Genomic DNA, 21,796 nt, shown 5'->3' on the forward strand with positions numbered 1-21,796 from the left:
TGTTGCTCAGCAATTAAGTTCATCGAAGAGCTTAGTACACAGTATCGTGAAAGAAGATATGTTGTACCCATATCATTACCAACGGGTGCAACAGCTTCTTTCACGAGATGCACTACAGCGCATAATGTTCTGTCAAAGTACTTCTATTTTTTCAATTTTAAAGTACGCTTTTACTATCGCTAATTAATTATTATTATTAATTATTATTAAATACCTGTAGGATTACTCGCCCAATGTCGTCAAGATCCATCATTTTCTGACAGAATTTTATGGACAGATGAGGCGCTGTTCACGCCGAACGGAATTTTTAATTTCAAAAATAACGTTAAATGGCAGTACGAAAACCCGAAAGCCGTTCGTTAATGCGTTTTCCAGTATCGCTGAAAACTGAATGTGTGGGCAAGAATAATTGGAGATACAGTGGTAAGTATTTTTATAACATAAAAATTTTTTAATTAAAAATTGAAAGAAGATTTATGATATTTTCATTTTCAATTTTCAGAATGGCTTTTTTTTTTACCTGCGCATCTCGATGGCAAAAAATACGCCAGATTTTTACGGAGAGAATTCCCAATTTTATTAGAAAATATACCTCTCGCAATTCGTCAGTCACTCATTTTCTAACAAGACGGGGCTTCAGCACATTTTTTGCATCGTGCGCGGTGAGTTTTTAACAACTTATATTTAGACAGGTGGATGGGCCGTGGTGGCCCGATTCATTGGCCACTGCGGTCCCCAGATTTAAATGTTTTAGATTATTTTTTTAGAGATATATTAAAAATTCTATCGAAAACGTGCGTGACCGTAGCAAGGAGGAGGTTCGCAATTTAATAATAGCGACCTTTAATGCTATCACGCCCGACATGATACGTAGCGCAACGCAACAAATTGTTCGAAGGGCCGAACTTTGCTTACAAGCACAAGGGAAGCACTTCGAACAATTGTTGCGTTGAGCGTCGTTTAAAGTGGATTAGGCCTATTGGGAACACCACTATAAAAAAAACGCGCCGAACTATCTACCTCAGGTTGGTGAGGAAACGATAGTACTTTATAATGTTAAATTATTTTAAAAATAAATATAATTAAATTAAATCGCGATCAAATTAAATAAATTAAATAAAGTTGCGATCAAAATTTAACATAAGTTCGGGCCCGTTGATCACGTCTTTCGCTTGTACGATGACAAAGATCGTCCGCGCTCCTGAAATCTCTCCCACTATGCGTTATCGCTCGGTTCGCCCGCGCGTCTCGACTCGCTTCGCCTCCAACTCTGTTTAACTTAAGAACCCAACCCGTGCGTTGACCTAGTCACGTGGTGAAAAGACACCGCCTATTTCGGGCGGCTTATTTAATGTTTTAAAATGCGAATTACTTTGTTATTATTGAAAAAAGTACCTAACAATATACATTTATTCTATTCGTCTTGACGAGCCCTACCTACTTCTGCATTTACGATACTTTACTATGGAACACCCTGTAGAATATGTAATAAAGTAACATTAAAAAATTTATTTTATTATCTTTGTCAAATGTATGCGCCGCTGTTTTTAATGAAATAAGATTTCCGCTGTTTCCTGATCTTGCTACGTTTGCATTTTAATTTCTCGGTATATGGTCTCGTCACCCGAGTGTAGTCTCACCATCAAATGGACATTGAAAAGAAATGCATTCGTTTTTTCGCATAAGCATTTTTGTGCATCGCGATTATGCGACGAGCTCGTAGCTGCCAGTCGTGAACAAAACGAGTCGCGTGATGAATAAGTGCAATTCGGTTATCCATCACATTTTTAATTGCGAAATAGGCGTGAAAAACGCATTTAGTACGGGCGATTTGTGGTGCAACGCGCATAAAAAGAATAACATCGCGTTGCTGGACGTCTATCAGAGTGACCGATTGCACGACTACGTGCGAAAAAAAGTTGATGAGGTTGTCATCGACAGGACCCCGAGAGTTGGTGACGACGGGGCGTACATTGTAGACAAACGTCTACATTCGTGCGGCCATACCAGGCGCTTTGCCTTCATCGACGACGACCTGCCGTCCGTCAAGCGAAAGCGGCCCAATGAATTGGTGAGCAAATTTTTATATTTTAAATTTTTATTCGATTTCGGGGACAATGTGCAGATTCTTCGATGCGTAAAGATGGTCGGTATGTGAAAAATGGGCGGTGCGTTAAATTTTTTTGCTGACACGTGAGTTTTAATGCTTGGGGCAATGAGCGAGGCGCGGGGACGGGGGACAGAATCTACAGCAAGAGGAGCGCAGGAAGGAGGAATCTCACTGGCGTAGAGACATAAGAGAAAAAGAGGGGGGTGACTCGTTCGTCTCTACGCCAATGAGATTCCCCCTCCCTGCGCTCCTTTTGCTGTAGATCCTGCCCTTGTCCCCGCGCCCCTCTCATTGCCCATTGGATTAGAAACCGTGTTTATTCCCTACTAGAGAGTGACCGTCAAATTTGAGGTAGAGGATAAAGCATTTATTGTCAGAAAACAATTTCCACTGTGTCTGAGTTATGGAATAACTATTCATAAATGTCAAGGATTGAGTTTACAGACTGCTGTTATTGATATAGGCAATTCTATATTTAATTGTGGTCAGTCTTACGTTGTATTGTTTCGAGTAACAACTGTGGAAGGATTGCATTTGATTAACTTTGATCCTTCTAAAGTGACAGCTGACGAAAAAGCTATTGACGAATATAATCGACTAAGGTATAAGTACAAACCAGAGGCAGAAATATTTACTATGCAAAAAGAACGTCGTCCCAAAGTGAAAGATATTCTATGGATACAATCTAATCTTGTCGAAACTGTTCAAGAGAATGGTTAGCAAAATCAAACGTTACAAATAAATATCACTTGGGTTTTACGTGATTTTCAAAATACAGATAATGTCGCATGTTACGCTAATACGGTTATTCAACGTCTATTTCATTTAAGTGCTATTAGAAAGCAACTGCTTAATTGTGATAAATCAAATATTATACGTATGTTAATGCATTGGTATGAATATGGAATGAATAATTTAAATACTGTTACGCCCGTTCCTGGTTTTGGCGCGCGGAATCGCCGTGAAGGCAGACGCGCCTGAAGACGGTCCGGATCTTCGTGAATTAATTAGGATGTTCCTCGTTGCTAGGGAACAGCTCGATTAAATGTAAATGCTTTTGTAAATAGACAGTCTGCCTTGTGACATAAAACAAGGATGGTCGTGTTTGTTTAATAAAGTTTTTCTGTTAGTTTTTATTAAGAAAGAGTCTCGTTTTATTATGTGTGAGTAATCCGCTAATGTGAAAAAGTGAGTGCATGTTTGGGGCTCACGGAGGCAGAAAGGTGACGGTGCAAAATCCGTGGAGCGGCGTAACAATACATATAATCTAGAGACATGTTAGTGTTCTGCGTTACGTGCACAAGCAGCGTGATCGAGCGTGTCATTACGCGAGATCTTTTATTCTGAGCTATTGAGATGTTTGGATCTCAACAACAGTCTAACCGATCGCTTTCTAAACGTGTTCCTTTATATATACGTTTGTACATAAAATACACGTTTTTTGTTCTATTTATTTTTGCTGTACGATTGATACTTTTTAGAAAAATGTTTGATAAAATTGATGCTATAACAAGTTCGGGGTAAACTTGTGTCACACTTGTACGGTTCGACATGTGTTTGTAATATTATAGAAAATAGAATGGGCCCAATCCGACGCCCAAACTCGTGAGACGCATCAAATTAATTTTTTTTTCTCTCCGTTGTAGTATTACATTTGACGCCTCATTGACGCTTCATACGTTTTTATATAAGTTTGCAATATTTAGTTTTGTTTATCACTACTCGAGTTTCTCGAGAAAAATCTTTGGCTTTGTTCAGCAGAAAAAACGGCTTTGCAACTATTATAAAAATATTAAAATTGATTAGCGCATTTTTTAATAAAAATTGCAAAGTCTATGTCAAATTCAGATCGTATTAATATTTTTGTAGAGAAGATTTTATTTAAAAAATTATTCGAAGTATCAAGACAAACCTATAGTTCATGCTTGTACGGTTTCACATAAATTTGTAATATGTGATATTTCCCCGTAGTAATTCGTATCTCTTTAGATTAGTTTCTTAGTCACTTTGTAATGTATCTTCCGACTAGAACTTTGATACGTCCTTCGTCATTTAGAATGATAAAACACGCGTGCATCTCTCAGCTGCGCTTCCAACAAATTGATACCTAATATCAATATACAGACAACAAAAGATGTATCAACGGGATCGCTGCCTTGGACTTATAACGGTCCAGAGCAGTCAGTCGCTTTCGAATAAAGCTACCAGATAGACCAACGCTCCAGTCTCACTCTCTTTATTCTAACCACCTCCCATAACATACCTTAGATTACAACATAATATTTAATAGATCAAGAGGCATGATAGTGCCTCGCGCCAAGTATAGGCGCAGCGTACTACCGTGCCTATTAAACGCGAGACCAAGTATTGAGAAATTTGTACATGTTTGGATCTCGACAATGGCAGAGCCGATCGCTTTCTACATAGGTTCATTGTGTAGATTAGAGTCGATTTATATCATAAAAATGCTTTTATTTTTTGGCTACGTTCTCTACAAACAAAGATATCGCGATGTAAAGTTTGCTTGTAAAAGTAAAATTATATATTTTAACGTCGTCGTCGTCGTCGTCGTCGACGACAAAAATGTCTTTCTCGTTTTTGCGCCGCTAGATGGCATGGATTGATTTATCGACTATATTTCATTTATCGACTGTATTGATTGATGTGTCAGTTTTGTGATAATGAGTGATGAGTGATGATCGCGTAATAAATAAAAAAATAATAAAGTAAATGTAAGTTGTCATACGATCGGTATTAAGATCAAAAGTTTGAGTAATGGCAATCAAGTATCAAAACGAGGTATTTATTAATAATTCAGGAGTTGGATTAAAGTTATTCCTGGAAGATGCGATAATTGACAAACATGATGTGTGAACATATAACGATTTGATTTATTGTAAATTAAGTCGAGGAAATTCTCTGGAAGACTAGTGACTTCCATTGACTAGTGACAAAAATAAACGAGGAATTCTATTAAATAGGTCAAGTATATCTATTTTGTAATAGTACTTCATTAAATATTCATAAGCCATATTTATTAAAATAAAGATTTTTTTTCAGATTTACAAATGAAAATGTAATTGTTACAGCACAGAGTAAAGTTAAAGCCGGAACAGAACTTCAATTACTATCAGTGGCTGCTCTTGTTAGTAAAACTTCTAGTCAAACATTCTTTTCGCGAATACTTAAGGTTATTGTGCAATTTATTTTACTAACATGTAATTAATGTAGTATACAAATATAATATGTTTAGGCTTTTCACTAGTTCGCGGGATAGGAAACGCGCAGGATGTGTAGCGAAATAACCCAAGAGAGAAATAAAGTTAATAAAGTATATTTCAAACCAATATAAAAAGGGAAGAGACGATGACAAAGTAAAAAGGAATACGAAGACTCGATACAAAACTAATTGGAAACCGTCGCGTGCGCGCGGAACGACTTCGAGTGCTGGACTGACGCTCCGACGCGTCGCCAGCAAGGAAGCGCAAGAGGAAGTCTCTTTGTGGCTTATCAGCCCTTTGTTAAAGACGGGACTTCCCGGTGCATCATGCGAGCTGATGCAATGCTGCGTCAGCGGAAGCTGACGAAAAGGCTTCTAGAAGGTGTAAGGTCCAGGGTCCCGTTGCCAAGCCAGGCTGTTGCTAAGCAAGGGAGAAGATAGTGCGCGGCACTATCAATTGCTTGCGCCGACGGCCGGCCGCAGGTGATACCGGTACCGTCATCTGCCGAGGTGCGGGCAAATCCGCACCCACATCCACTCCGCCCCTAGAGAGCTGCTCCGAGGGAGAAGCGAAAGTCACAGTCCTTGAAGGTGGTGAAGGGGCTGAGAATGTACTGTCCGGATCCGCGAAGGATGACTCGCTTTCAGCGTCGCCGACATCAGAGAAGGCGGGCTTCAGGCAATCCGTTGAAACCGTTTTTTGAACGCCGTCCACAAGGATGACAAAAACCTTGGGGTTGAGGCGAGAGACGATCGGATGCGGTCCGGTGTAAGGAGACTCGAGAGGTCGCCGGATGGTGTCCACTCTCTTAAAAACGTGAGAGCAGGTTTCCAAGTCTCGAAATTGGAATGGGCGTCTCGAAGAATGGTCTGAAGCCGGAACCGGGCGAATGTTCTGCATGAGGTTCTGAAACTTATTAAGAAAGACACGGGGATTAGCAGAAAGAGAACGAGAGGTGAAAAATTCTCCTGGTAAGCGTAGGGTTGTTCCAAAGAGCATCTCCGATGGAGAAGCCTGTAGGTCCCTCTTGATAGCAGTCCGCAGGCCAAGAAGTACGGTTGGGAGGACTTCTGGCCAAGGCCGCTGGTTGTTGCACATCAGGGCCGCCTTCAAGGTCCGATGAAAGCGTTCGATCATCCCGTTGGATTGCGGATGATAGGGCGTAGTCCTGATTCGTTTGGAGCCAGTGATCCGAGCGAGAGAGCTGAAGAGGGATGACTCGAACTGCGTCCCTTGATCCGAGGTAATAGTAAGCGGAGTTCCAAATTGGCAGATCCAATGGTTGAAGAAGGCATCCGCGACAGTATCAGCTGTCATATTCCTGAGTGGAATAGCCATGGGCCATCTTGTGAATCTGTCTATAATAGTAAGACAATATTGAAAATCTTGGCACAGAGGAAGCTTGATGAGATCGACATGCACGTGCTCGAATCGATTATCCGGGCAGTCGAACTCTTCAAGAGCGGTACGGTTATGTTTTCCGATTTTCGAGCGTTGACAAGCCTCGCAGGAGCGCGCCCAGAGAGAGGCATCTCTCTTGATGTTGGGCCAGCAAAACTTAGAAACGAGCAATTTTGTGGTAGCTCGTATGCTCGGATGTGCCGGGTTGTGTAGCACTTCAAATGCCGTTCTTCGTAGAGGCTCAGGTAAGTAAGGGCGAACGATGCCGTTGAACACGTCACAAGCTATCTTGTGACCGTCGATGGTGAGATCTTGAAGCTTCAGTGAAGTAGTCTCTTCAATGGTGGGCAGCTCGTCGTCGCAGAATTGAGCTCGTTCAATGGTGCCAGCATCAATTCGAGTAGGCTTAGAGATGGTACAAGTCCGTGACAGAGCGTCAGCAACAGGGTTGAGTTCTCCCTTGATGTGCGAAATTTCCGCATTGAACTGAAGAATGAAGTCCAGCTGTCTGACTTGCCGAGGCGAAGCCTTGTCCGAACGTTGCGCTGCTGCGTACACCAGAGGCTTGTGATCAGTCCTGATCGAGAATTTCCGTCCTTCCAGGAAGCGTTGGAAAAATTTGATCGAAGCAAAGATCGAGAGGAGCTCACGATCGTAAGTGCTGTAGTTGCGTTCTGTTGGGCTGAGTTTTCTGGAGAAGAATCCCAGCGGAGTCCAGGCGCCGCTGGAAAATTGCTCCAGAGAAGATCCGATCGCAGTTGTTGAAGCGTCCGTTGTAAGGCGAAGAGGTGCTTCGGGGTTGAAAAACGAAGGCCTGCACGCACGAGAAATGCTTTCCTTGCATTTCTGAAAAGCCTCGTCCAAGGCCGAAGACCAGTTTATAGGCTTCTTGCACTTTTTAGGGGCTCCCTTGAGAAGCTCGGTGAGAGGCGCCTGTTGATCTGTCGCATGCGGAATGCACTTCCTGTAGAAATTCAGAATTCCCAGGAATCTCCGGAGTTGCTCAAGTGACTCCGGCCGTGGAAAGTTTTTGATTGCCTGAACCTTGGCCTCTGGAGGTTCGTATCCGTTGCTGGAGATGGTGAAACCGAGAAAATCGATCTTGTTTCTCCCGAAGAGACACTTTTCAAAATTAATTAAAAGCTTGGCAGAGCGGAGAACAGTGAACAGTTCCTTCAGGTGAGAGAGATGCTGTTCATGAGTCTTGGAGAAAACCAAGACGTCGTCCAAGTAGCACTTGACGAAAGGCAGGTGATCCAGCAGCCGGTTCATCAGGCGTTGAAAAGTCTGCGAAGAATTTCGCAAGCCGAGCGGCATGCCCAGGAATTCGAACAGTCCGAAAGGCGTCGTCACCGCCGTTTTCGGGACATCCTCCGGAGCCACAGGTACATGGTAGTAAGCCCGTTGCAAATCTACCTTGGAGAAGACAGTGCTGTTGTGACACTCCTGCAACAGGTCTTCTATGATGGGCAGCGGGTAGCTGTCTGGTATTGTGACGGAGTTAATCTTGCGATAGTCCCCGGTAGCTCTCCAGTCTCCAGACTTTTTGGGCACAAGGTGCAGCGGGCTCGCCCAAAGGCTAGCCGAGGGACGGATGATGCCCCTGGCAAGGAGGGTGTTGAACTCCTTGCGAGCTGCGGCCAATTTCTCACCGATCAGACGGCGAGGTCGTTCTGAAATCGGGGGCCCCTGGGTGCAGATATGATGCTGCACCGCTTCCTTGATGTCCACGAAGACGACGGAAGAAGGCGCCGTGAGGTCAGCAAAACTGGAAATGAGCTTCTCGTAGTCTCGTGCAATGAAGCCGGTCGGCAGTTGTTCCCGAGAAATTGGCGAAATGTTGAAGAAGGAGGCCGGAAGCTGAGATCCCTTGACGGACAGCGATGTCAGCGGATCCTGCAGAAGTTCCTTCCTCAAATCCACGATGAGTCCGTAATGAGAGAGAAAGTCTGCCCCCAGGATAGCCGTGGAGATGTCAGCTATCGTAAAATCCCACGCGAAGTCGCGGCGAAGCCCGAGATTAAGATTCAAATGTCTTTGTCCGAAGGTGTCGATGCGCGACGCGTTTGCCGCAAAGAGTTTAAGTCCGCACGGGCGCGAGTCTTCACAAGACGAGCGCGGCAGAAGAGAAATGGCGGAACCGGAGTCCACCAGAAAGAACAAACGCGAGCGACGATCGAGCACATGAAGGCGGTTTTCAGAGTTCAGCTTGCCAACGTGGACCGCCTGCGACGTTGGAAAGCTTAGTTTCCCGAGGGTGCCGGAGACGAGGCAGCCACGAAATCGCAAGGCTGCTGACAGTTTTTCGCGGCCTTTCCCCAGCGCCGATGATAATAGCACACTTTGTCCGCGCGCGTGCTGGGAGGCGTCGACAAAGATGATAACAAACGCGATCGCGGACGTTCGCGCGAGCGAGAGCGGCGCTCGGCAGGAGGATCGGCCTTCATTAGGTCAAAAATATTGCGATTCAAAGTAATTAGCTTCGCGAGCGACACGCGACAGGCGTGAATCGCGTCGGCCAAATCGGCGACGGAGGAGGGCAAATTCTCGGATCGCATGCGGTTGCAATCGGACGAGGGAGACGGAGTTTGCTCGGAGAACGTGGAGACAGGCGTCGCAGCCACTTCGGTTTTGATCTTCTTCGGAGGCTGGGACATGGCCATGACTTGAGAGCCACTGTCCATCATCTCGTCGGCCGCGGTCGCGAGTTCGTCGAGCGTTGACGCGTGAAAAATACGCAAAAGTCTCTGCGAGCTAGCCGGAAGTAAATCGAGCCACTTGACGCGTAGAACGGCCTCGGTGGCCCTGTCGCCAGCCAGAGTTCGCATGTGGCGAAGTAACTGGGACGGCTTTCTGTCACCCAGCTCTAGCTGAGTGAGAAGCTTCCGCAACTGGCGATCCGCGGAATCGCTTAAGCGTTCAAGAATAGATGCCTTAAGGCGATTGTACTTGCCGGAGGCAGGAGGCTTCTTGATGATGTCGGCCACCTCCTGGAGGCTGTCGACATCGAGCTTGGCAACCACCATGTTGAATTTGCTGCTATCGGCGGTGATGCGGTGGATTTGAAAGGTGGCTTCCACCTGGAAGAACCACAACTCCGGGTTGTCCTTCCAAAAGGCCGGAAGTCGGCAGCTGGCTGCCAGCTCCGAAGTTTCCTCCGGATGAGTGCCAGGCACGCGCGGCGGCAGAGACGCCGCGTGAGGCGTTGATTGAGCCGCACGAGGGGAAGCCGTTGGCTCGTCGTTGCGAGTCAGGTCGACGTAATCGGCCGAGGCAGCCTCGCCTGTCGCAGGCTGGTCCGATTCAGCGGAGGACATCTCCTTCGACGGGGTGAGCATGTTGGCCATGTTCACAAGAGCTCGCGCATCAAACGTTTGAAGTCAAGTAAACACAAGTAGTCACTTGGGCGACGGAACACTCAGATCACGTCGGGGTCACCAATTTAGGCTTTTCACTAGTTCGCGGGATAGGAAACGCGCAGGATGTGTAGCGAAATAACCCAAGAGAGAGATAAAGTTAATAAAGTATATTTCAAACCAATATAAAAAGGGAAGAGACGATGACAAAGTAAAAAGGAATACGAAGACTCGATACAAAACTAATTGGAAACCGTCGCGTTCGCGCGGAACGATTTCGAGTGCTGGACTGACGCTCCGACGCGTCGCCAGCAAAGAAGCGCAAGAGGAAGTCTCTTTGTGGCTTATCAGCCCTTTGTTAAAGACGGGACTTCCCGGTGCATCATGCGAGCTGATGCAATGCTGCGTCAGCGGAAGCTGACGAAAAGGCTTCTAGAAGGTGTAAGGTCCAGGGTCCCGTTGCCAAGCCAGGCTGTTGCTAGGCAAGGGAGAAGATAGTGCGCGGCACTATCAATTGCTTGCGCCGACGGCCGGCCGCAGGTGATACCGGTACCGTCATCTGCCGAGGTGCGGGCAAATCCGCACCCACATACATATAAGCAGAAACATTCGAGAATGCGGAAAATTGTCTTCAATGTCAATGCGTAAAATAGAGAAAAATTAAAATCACAATGGAAATAAGATTTAATGCAGCATAAAAAACAGCAATAAGTCATAGAAGTAGTAACGAATGTAATAATTATTTTTGGTAAAACAAAAAAACGTACAAAGAAAAACTTTATCAAGAGGCACGGTAGTGCCTCGCGCCAAGTATAGGCGCAGCGAGGCTCTGCCTCTTATACGCGAGACGACGTTTTGAGAATCCGTAGATTACCAGATCTCAATAACGGCTCAACCAATCGCTTTCTTAATAGGCTTATTGTATAGATTAGGGTTGACTTATATAATAAAAGTGTTCTTATTATTTTGCTCCGTTGTCTATAAATAAAGATATCGCGTTAATTGTTTTGGTTACAAGAGTAAAATTATTTAAGATTCTCCGTCGTCATTTTTACGTCTCGAAAAATGTCCCTTTCGTTTTTGCATCACTAGATGGCGCGGATTGATTTATCGACAGTTTGTTTGATTTATCGACTCTGTTGATGTTTGACGTGTGAGGTTAGTGATCCGCAGTGATCCGTTAATTAAGGTAAGTGTGACTTATTACTTGTTAAGGTAAGTATGATCCGTTAAGGTAAGAAATAAGCATGTAATTATATGTTAAGGAGATTAAATTTAATTTAATAATTCTATTATGATATAGCAGAAGTGGCAAGTGTCCTAGCCTATTTCTTTGGTGAAGAAGGCGTTGATCGATATAATGATCTTCAAGAAGGAGCATGCACCTTCAGATGAACAGTTAAGTATACTGCGCAAGGGTGAGGAATGGAATGAAGAAGCTTCCAAAAGACTGAAAGAAGAAAGAGAAAGGAAAGCTAAAGAGGAAAAGGAATATACAAATTCTAGAAAACAAAAAGAGAATTTTGTACCTAACATTTGCGATGTTATATGTCTGGGTGGTTTTCTACATGTTGCAAAACTCATTGAAGTGCCACAAATCGTATCAAATTTATTTGTACGTAATTTAAAAACTAGTGATGTAAAAAAACATAGCAATGAAATTACTATAACATTGGCATTACAGCATCTTTTATGTAAATTAAACAGGTTTATATGTTTAAATTTTATTGCAAATTATTTATTGTCATATTAATTTTGAATATAATGGCATTTTACGAAAATTTATGTAAATAATACATGTATAAAAGTAATGGCACAAAAATGGGTGTTGAACGATAAAATATACATGTATTATTTACATAAATTATCGTAAAATGCCATTATATTTAAAATTAATGTGACAATAAATAATTTGCAATAAAATTTAAACATATAAATTTACCTGTTTAATTTACATAAAAGATGCTGTAATGCCAATGTTATAGTAATTTCATTGCTATGTTTTTTACATCACTAATTTTTAAATTACGCACAAATAAATTTGATACGATTTGTGGCACTTCATTGAGTTTTGCAACATGTATAAAACCACTCAGAGATATAACATCGCAAATAGCATTTAGATTTATATTTATATACTGTAGTAATTTATTTTATTTTTTACAGGAATATAAATGCATTGATGACGCTAACGGAAATTAAGCATGACTTTAAGCAGGTCAAAAGTATGATAAAGATTGTACAGTAAAAGAAGTTAACTAACAGGAATATAAATGCATTGATGACGCTAACGGAAATTAAGCATGACTATAAGGAGGTCAAAGGTATGATAAAAATTGTTAAATTAGTATAATATTTTATATATAATTTTATTTTATTTAATACAGGTAAAAAATTTAATACAGGTAAAAAATCGCGAAACGATTTGGATACATCTGCTCGCACTTGGTACTACACAATTACAAGAAGCTTTTGTAAAATGGGACAAGTACACGATGAACAAGATAAACGTCAAAAAGAGGCAGAAGCTACAAAATTGTTTTCGTTAAATTCTGGCAAATTAGGAGAATCTTTAATTTTAATCACATTAGAGAAGCGTATAAAGTAACAATCGTTGTCAATATAGAAGAATTTACTACAGTATATAAATATTATGTAAATGCTATTTGCAATGTTATACCTCTGGGTGGTTTTCTACATGTTGCAAAACATAATTGAAGTGCCACAAATCGTATCAAATTTATTTGTGCGTAATTTAAAAATTAGTAATGTAAAAAAACATAGCAATGAAATTACTATAACATTGGCATTACAGCATCTTTTATGTAAATTAAACAGGTTTATATGTTTAAATTTTATTGCAAATTATTTATTGTCATATTAATTTTGAATATAATGGCATTTTACGAAAATTTATGTCAATAATACATGTATAAAAGTAATGGCACAAAAATGGGTGTTGAACGATAAAATATACATGTATTATTTACATAAATTATCGTAAAATGCCATTATATTTAAAATTAATATGACAATAAATAATTTGCAATAAAATTTAAACATATAAATTTACCTGTTTAATTTACATAAAAGATGCTGTAATGCCAATGTTATAGTAATTTCATTGCTATGTTTTTTACATCACTAATTTTTAAATTACGCACAAATAAATTTGATACGATTTGTGGCACTTCATTGAGTTTTGCAACATGTATAAAACCACTCAGAGATATAACATCGCAAATAGCATTTAGATTTATATTTATATACTGTAGTAATTTATTTTTTTTAATACAGGAAATACAGATTATTTTTTACAGGTTAATACATTAATAAAAATATAATGTCTGATTGTGTGTAACGCCGGCACCGTGGCCATGTCCGCGACCTCGTCCGCGGCCACGTCCGCGACCCCTGCTGTGTCCGGCTCGTTGCCAGCGAGGTGCTGTAAAAAAAAAAAATTATTAATAAAAAATTATAGTTATCATATTTATGAAGATACTTACGTTTTTTTAGCTTGTTTTCTAATTCTAGAATTCTTTTTGTTAAGATGTTTATTATCTCGTTCTGTGATGGTGCCTCCTGAGAAGGTGGCGGCTGCTGTTGGGCAGCCGTCTCCTTGTCGCAAAGAGACGACTGCCGGTTTTTTTCCGTATCATCCATGTAGCTGAAAAAAAATATACATATACGTGTGTGTGTGTGTGTGTGTGTGTGTGTGTGTGTGTGTGTGTGTGTGTGTGTGTGTGTGTGTGTGTGTGTGTGTGTGTGTGTGTGTGTGTGTGTGTGTGTGTGTGTGTGTGTGTGTGTGTGTGTGTGTGTGTATTAATTATCATTTGATCTTACCTTCTACAATTAATAAAGTAACTTTCTTCTATTTGTTGAAGTTCTTCATCCGTAATTGTCGCCATTGTGAAATGGCGGGAACTGAGATTAGTATAACAAAAAACGATTGCGTTTTATGGGTGAGTTTATAACAATTTATAGTAGTTACGGTGAGCTTCGTAACGTATATTTACATAGTTTGTGACGGTTGTCACTACAGCGAGAGTGAAATATTGTTTATGTTGTGGTTTTGTGATAGATCGCGTATAATTTTAACATTGACTGTGCAGATTGGGCTTAGGACTGTTCGTCGTGCATATAGTGATAACCAGGGTATGATACGTTTTCGTTTTTTCCTACAATCTTCGCTTATTTTTTCGCTATGACTGTTATCTTTTCTCGGTCGCTTTCTTGTACTTTTCTCAGTTCTGCTTGGTTGAATCAGCCAAAAAACGCGATTGTAGCATGTCGATTTAAATTTACGCAATTAATAATTCGTTTTTTGTTGATTTATCTATTCTCTATCTTATTAATTATTCTCTATCGCTTTCTTGTACTTTTCGAGCTTCTGATTGGTTGAATCGCTTTTGATTGGCTGAATTAACTAAAAAACGCGCTTGTAGCATTTCGGTTGTAAATATTTGCAATTAATGACTGTTATCTATTCTCTATCGCTTTCTTGTACTTTTCGCGCTTCTAATTGGCTGAATCGTGTTTCTAATTGGCTGAATTAACCAAAAAACGCGCTTGTAGCATTTCGGTTGTAAATTTACGCAATTAATGATTGTTATGTATTTTCTTTAGTTTCTTGTTGACTGTTATCTATTCTATATCGCTTTCTTGTACTTTTCGCGCTTCTGATTGGCTGAATCGTTTCTGATTGGCTGAATTAATCAAAAAACGCGGTTGTAGCATTTTGGTTGTAAATTTACGCAATTAATGACTATTATCTATTCTTTATCAGTTTCTTGTATTTTTCGGGCTTCTGATTGGCTAAATCGCTTCTGATTGGCTGAATTAACTAAAAAACGCGCTTGTAGCATTTCGGTTGTAAATTTTTGCAATTAATGTCTGTTATCTATTCTCTATCGCTTTCTTGTACTTTTCGCGCTTCTAATTGGCTTAATCGTTTTTGATTGGCTGAATTAACCAAAAAACGCGCTTGTAGCATTTCGGTTGTAAATTTTTGCAATTAATGACTGTTATCTATTCTCTATCGCTTTTTTGTACTTTTCGCGCTACTAATTGGCTGAATTAACCAAAAAACGCGCTTGTAGCATTTCGGTTGTAAATTTACGCAATTAATGATTGTTATGTATTTTCTTTCGTTTCTTGTTGACTGTTATCTATTCTCTATCGCTTTCTTGTACTTTTCGCGCTTCTGATTGGCTGAATCGTTTCTGATTGGCTGAATTAATCAAAAAACGCGGTTGTAGCATTTCGGTTGTAAATTTACGCAATTAATGACTATTATCTATTCTTTATCAGTTTCTTGTATTTTTCGCGCTTCTGATTGGCTGAATCGCTTCTGATTGGCTGAATTAACTAAAAAACGCGCTTGTAGCATTTCGGTTGTAAATTTTTGCAATTAATGATTGTTATTTATTCTCTATCGCTTTCTTGTACTTTTCGCGCTTCTAATTGGCTTAATCGTTTTTGATTGGCTGATTTAACTAAAAAATGCGCTTGTAGCATTTTGGTTGTAAATTTTTGCAATTAATGATTGTTATGTATTTTCTTTCGCTTTCTTGTTGACTGTTATCTATTCTCTATTGCTTTCTTGTACTTTTCGCGCTTCTGATTGGCTGAATCGTTTCTGATTGGCTGAATTAATCAGAAAACGCGGTTGTAGCATTTTGGTTATAAATTTACGCAATTAATGATCCGTACGCTCTGTTTTTTTCGTTTCCGTACACTCCGTTTTCTTTGCACGCTCTGTTCTTTTCACATGTTTCGTTCTTTCCTCGTTATTTATTCTTTCCATACGTTCCGTTCTCTCCACACGCCACGTTTTTTACGTTAGAATGTAATTTTTTTTTCTTTTTTTCAGATTTATTTGGAGGATTTTTTTTTATCAGGTCAATTTTGAGGATTTTTTAAAATAAAAGCGGTTGTGCGCTTATAATCGTAGGCTGCTGTGCGCTTACATACGTAGGCTGCTGTGCGCTTACATACGTAGGCTGCTGTGCGCTTACATACGTAGGCTGCTGTGCGCTTACATACGTAGGCTGCTGTGCGCTTACATACGTAGGCTGCTGTGCGCTTACATACGTAGGCTGCTGTGCGCTTACATACGTAGGCTGCTGTGCGCTTACATACGTAGGCTGCTGTGCGCTTACATACGTAGGCTGCTGTGCGCTTACATACGTAGGCTGCTGTGCGCTTACATACGTAGGCTGCTGTGCGCTTACATACGTAGGCTGCTGTGCGCTTACATACGTAGGCTGCTGTGCGCTTACATACGTAGGCTGCTGTGCGCTTACATACGTAGGCTGCTGTGCGCTTACATACGTAGGCTGCTGTGCGCTTACATACGTAGGCTGCTGTGCGCTTACATACGTAGGCTGCTGTGCGCTTACATACGTAAGCTGCTGTGCGCTTACAATCGTAGGCTGCTGTGCGCCAAAAAATATAGACTGCATTTGCGTCAAAGAGTATAGGCCACATTTGCGCTAAAGAATATAGGCTGCAGTTGCGCCTAAGAATATAGGCTGCATTTGCGCCAAAGAATATAGGCTGCATTTATATCCAAGAATATATACTTTATTTGCGCCAAAGAATATAGGCTACTTCTGTGCCAAAACATAGGGTATTTCCGTACCAAAGATTATACGTTGTATCTGCACCAAAGATCATAGTCTGCTTTTGTGCCAAAAAATACAGATCGTTGTGTGCCTGCACAAAACGATTGCTTTGTTGTTTATAAATACAAATTAGTAACTTAAAAAACATGTTTTCAAAACAAAAAAGAGTCATTTTACAACTTAAAGAAAAAGATGAAATTACTCGGGGAGATTGGTTAAGTGATGTCCATATGGATCATTTTAACAATCTGTTAGAAAATCATTCAAATTATAAACCTGTTTCAACGTGGCGGATACAATTACCACAAACAATAAATCCTGTCTCTCCGAACAAAAAACATATACAAATATTATATAGTCAACAACATTGGGTATGTAGTTATTACAATGCAAAACGTATATTTATTTATGATTCATTAAATTTAAACAATGTACATGAAGATCATTTAATAATGTTATCAAGGTTGTTTCCAACATATAGTTTTCAAAAAAAGAATTCATTTATATTTCCTTCTGTTCAGAAACAACCAAATAGTGACGATTGCGGTGTTTTTGCCATAGCTTTCGCCGTTTCGTTATTATTCAATATAAAACCCGAGAAAGTAAAGTATGATTGGAGTAAAATGCGTTTGCATTTATTAAAAATTTTTGAATCTAATGTGATAGAGCATTTTCCACAAGATTTGCAATGTGGCGTAATACAGAAAGTGTTACCATTAGCTGTAGTAAGAGCAAAAGAGTTAGACGCAACAAAGAAACGTATAAAACGACAATATGATAAGAAGCAATTACAAAAATTAAATAATATTAATAAAAATAAACAATGTCAGCAAGAAGACAATGTACATGATAATGACCAAGTGAATTATGCGCAAAATTTAAAGAGATGTGCTATAAAACGCTGTCAAAATTATGAAGATGAAAAAAATAAAGGTGCTAAAAAGCGGCGTAAATATAAAGAAGATTCGGTAAATAATATTGTTAAACAGAGAAAACCATGTGAACATAATAAGAGAAAAAATAAACGTGCTAAACAGAAAGAAGACTGTGAAAATAGTAACGAATATAAGCTTGCTAAACGGAGAGAAAATTATGCACGGAAAAAGAAATTTATCGCATAAAAACAATGTTTATACATAAAAATAAAGAAAAAGAACATTTACGAAAACGAATATTTTATTTTTTCAATTCAGAGCATGTGCAAAAAAGACAAAAAACGTTCTACAGGTTGCACTCAGAGCGTAAGTGGCTTTATAATAAGCAATACTACCAGAAACAAAAATTAGAGTCCACAGTTGCAGTGGAAAATAGTAATCCTGTCAAAAATATATTTAAAAAATATGCAGAATTTAGATCCACAAAAAATTTAAGAACTCATAATTCTTTTGAGACATATGTGATACATATTTTATACAAACAAGGTATTACTAATAGTAATAAATCTTATATTGATAAAAGATTGAAAGCAGAACAAATTGTTCGGTGGTGTTTCAATATTAGAGATAATTTTGTTCGTAATATGTATAAAATATTAGCTAAACTCAAAAATAGATCTGAAACATGTTTGTCTGTTGCTGCAGAATGTATTACAGTTGATGACAAAATAAGTGCATTTTGTGGTATATCTAGACATACAGCTTCGTCTGAAAATTATTTCGTTGATTCGACGTATTGTGATATTAATTCATCCAAAGTTAATGTAACGGAACCTTTAATGTTAAATACGAGAGGACAAATTGTTAATACGTTACCTTTGGTAGAAGCTCGAGCAAAAAAATCGTGGTTATGCGGTACTTTATGTAAAGTTAATGATCCGCTTCTAATCGAACGATATCAAAAATTGTTAGAAGCTATAAATAAGTGTACTTTGAGGAAAATTCCAGAACTAATACAAAGAATTCACGATTGCACTGTAACAATTTTTGATAAAAATTTAGAAAATTCTAAAAAGGGTCACGCACATAGCTGTTACATTAATTTAAATCTTTGTAAAGCTATGTTATTCCAGTTCAATTATTATCACCGCATTTCCCAAAAGTGAGATATATTAAACGTTTGCTTTACCAACTTTATAGCTCTTATCAAAAAATGTTAGAGTTGGACGAAGCATTAACTTGTGGTGAAGTTGATAAACTACAAGAAATTATACGTTCAGCACAAGAAATAGCGGATATATACAAGCATCAGCAAAGTGATACAATTATGAGCGATGATGATATTATTTCAAAATATCAAAATGCGTTTAAAGTTTTGAAAAAACGTTCTCTTGATACACCACGATATATTTGTATATCGTGTGAAAGACTTTGTTACAAGAGAAATATTTCTAAAGTTAATAATAAAGTTCAAACACGTAAAAATAATCCAATTTGGAATGATTTAATGACATATATAGAGAAAGAAAAAATTAATCCTGAATACATATGTCGTTATTGTGATAAAAAATTTCGTTGCGGTCTGTTGCCTCTTTATTGCATTCTAAATAATTTATTCGCAAATGATGTACCGGAGTGTATATCTTCTCTGAACGAATTTGAGAAAATACTTATACAGAGAGCTAAAGCTTTTCAGACTGTGGTTAAAATGGGAACAGTTTTTCATAAGGTAATTCCAGAAAGACAAAAAATACAAAAAGTTAAAGGTTCAACTTTTCATTTACCAATTCCTTTAGAAGAAACTTTTAATAAATTATGTTCAAAAATTGATCCAATAAATTTAAATCACGAATTACGTATCTTAGTTAGAAATATTCCAACTAAATCAAAAATTATTTGGGAAGACTTAGTGGATTTAAAAAAAATATATCAAGCTTTAAAATGGTTGAAAATTCATAACTTTTTATATTCTGGCATTGTACTGCCCATAACACATGTTCAATTAAATTTAGGAAGTCTAAATAACGTAGAATTTCAGAAACAAAAAATGATGCAGAAGCTCCATTTAATGAAGAAAATGATTTAAATAATTCCAATTTGCAAACGCAAAAGATGACATATGATGAAGTTCAATTACACCAGCGCAAGGCTATGTTGACTCAAAAAGATGACAATGAGAGTTACTACGAGCAATATACTATATATCCATTATATGAAAAAAAAGAAAATAAAACTGCAACTGCTTTGTATCAAAAGTTAAAAATTCAAGATGTACCTTTGGATAATCGTGAAAAGAATTTGGATTTGATGTGGTTTCCAGATTTATATCCATTCGGTAAAAATGGACAATATGATGAAAAAAGACCAAACAAACTTGAAGAACATGAATTTATTAAATGTCGTTTGATGTCTAAGCATCCACAATTTAGACTGAATCAACAATACTTATTTTATTTGTTAAATAGAGCAAATATTCGTCAGTTAAGTCGTGGAATTTATCATAAAATGAATATAATTGATCCACGAAGCCGTTATACGGCTGCGGAATATTTAGAAGCTATGTCGAAAGAACTGTTGGAGTCCAATTTAAATACTATATTTTCCGTACTTCGAAATACAGAGCAATATTGGCGTCGACCAAGAAACGATTTAGATTGTATGGCTCGACATTACGGACCTGCAACATGGTTTTTAACGTTAAGTCCTAGTGAATGGTTATGGGACGATTTAGGTGAATATATTCGTGAAGTTAATGGATGGCAAGATTCTTCGTTGAGTACTAGTGTACTTGTTGCTAAAGATCCTGTATTAACGTCGAGATTTCTCGATAATAAATTTCGAGCGATGATAGATTTTATTTGTTTGAAAGATTTTCCGATCGGAGAAGTAACGCACTATTTTTGGCGACGAGAATATCAAAGTAGAGGCATACAACATTTTTATTTATTAATTTGGATAAAAAATCCACCAATTTTTGGAGAATCTTCTGTAGAAGAAGTTTTAAAATTTATTTCGCAATACATTAGCTGCAAAAAGCCAGATAAAAATATTGCACCATTATTGTACGGTCGTGTTGATAAACATCAACGACACAGACATAATGATTATTGTCTACGATCGAAAAAAGTAGGACGAAAAGTTATTCGTAGGTGTCGTTTTGGATTTCCACGACCTGTTACTGAAACATTGTATATGAGAGATGTAGCAACTTCAATAGCAGGTAGAAAGCAATTGAAACATAAAAGTAGATTGTATGATCTTCCTAGAACAGAAGATGAAGTTGATATTAATGATTATAATTCCGTGCTTCTTACTGCATGGGAAGGAAATATGGATATACAATTTATTGGTGAAAAGTCGACCTTGCTTACATGGTATGTTACTAAGTATGTAAATAAAGCGGGTAAAAGTGAGTTATCTGACTTCGATCTTGAGAATTTTAAAAATAATAAAAATAAATCATTGGGCAGTGTTCTTTGGAATTATGGTTTACGATTTTTAACTAATAGGGAATGTGGAGCTCTTGAAGCTGCAGATACATTATTAAGCATTCCTTTATATGGAACCGATCGTAATACAACTATTAAATGGTTGACTGTTAATCGTATACGACAAAAAAAGTTAAAAAGTCGTAAAGAGATTGAAGCTCTTGATAATGAATCCACAGATTTTTTTTGTCCAGCTTTAGTAGATGATTATTATCCACAAAGAGTGGAAGAAATGGAATCTATGTCTCTTTACGAGTTCGCCCAATGGTATGATATCACGACAATCGAGCCAAAGAATAATATACCTAAATATTATAAAATAGATAGTAAACATTTTCTTAAATGACGACGATGTGCATGTCTTATTAATCACTATAAATACAATGTTGAAACACAGCCCGAAGATTATTTCTTTTCTTTACTTCTTATGTTTAAACCATGGTGAAATTTAAACGATCTTAAAGATAATTTTGACACTTATGCGGAAGCATTTAAAAGAGCAAAATTACATTTTACAGAGTCATTGCAATATCACGAAAAAGTACAAGAATTGCAAAAAGCATTTGAAAATGCAAAACAGTTAGTTCAGCAAACTGATGAAGAATTACAACAAAAGAATGTGTCTCAGGATGATCCTGATAATCCAATCGGCATTCAAAATGTAGAAGTTGGTAAAGCGATGCAAGATTTTTAAAATCTTGGTGAAAAAACCGATAAGA

At 38.6% G+C, this 21,796-nt stretch overlaps 2 protein-coding genes across 2 annotated transcripts; one reads left to right on the top strand and one right to left on the bottom strand.

Moving 5' to 3' along the window:
* Nucleotides 1-11,448: 11,448 nt before the first annotated feature.
* On the top strand, nucleotides 11,449-12,336 carry LOC139105682 (uncharacterized). Its single transcript, XM_070661914.1, has 2 exons — nucleotides 11,449-11,795; nucleotides 12,255-12,336. The coding sequence occupies exons 1-2, from the start codon at nucleotides 11,449-11,451 to the stop codon at nucleotides 12,334-12,336; spliced, it is 429 nt and encodes a 142-aa protein (XP_070518015.1).
* Nucleotides 12,337-13,417: 1,081 nt separating this feature from the next.
* On the bottom strand, nucleotides 13,418-13,996 carry LOC139105296 (uncharacterized). Its single transcript, XM_070661307.1, has 3 exons — nucleotides 13,932-13,996; nucleotides 13,595-13,755; nucleotides 13,418-13,533 (listed from the first exon to the last, which is right to left on the bottom strand). Exons 1-3 carry the CDS (start codon nucleotides 13,994-13,996, stop codon nucleotides 13,418-13,420), a joined length of 342 nt encoding a protein of 113 aa, XP_070517408.1.
* Nucleotides 13,997-21,796: the final 7,800 nt, after the last annotated feature.

The sequence above is a fragment of the Cardiocondyla obscurior genome, linkage group LG09, assembly GCF_019399895.1.
Source record: "Cardiocondyla obscurior isolate alpha-2009 linkage group LG09, Cobs3.1, whole genome shotgun sequence".
NCBI classification, from domain to species: Eukaryota; Metazoa; Arthropoda; class Insecta; order Hymenoptera; family Formicidae; genus Cardiocondyla; species Cardiocondyla obscurior.

Bases quoted from the DNA above. Each gene is read 5' to 3' on its own strand.
- LOC139105682 (XM_070661914.1), top strand. From the start codon at position 11,449: ATGATCTTCAAGAAGGAGCATGCACCTTCAGATGAACAGTTAAGTATA. The intron at 11,796-12,254 runs GTTTATATGTTT...TATTTTTTACAG, and splicing joins CTTTTATGTAAATTAAACAG to GAATATAAATGCATTGATGA.
- LOC139105296 (XM_070661307.1), bottom strand. From the start codon at position 13,996: ATGGCGACAATTACGGATGAAGAACTTCAACAAATAGAAGAAAGTTAC. The intron at 13,756-13,931 runs GTAAGATCAAAT...ATTTTTTTTCAG, and splicing joins TACTTTATTAATTGTAGAAG to CTACATGGATGATACGGAAA. The intron at 13,534-13,594 runs GTAAGTATCTTC...TTTTTTTTACAG, and splicing joins AGAAAACAAGCTAAAAAAAC to CACCTCGCTGGCAACGAGCC.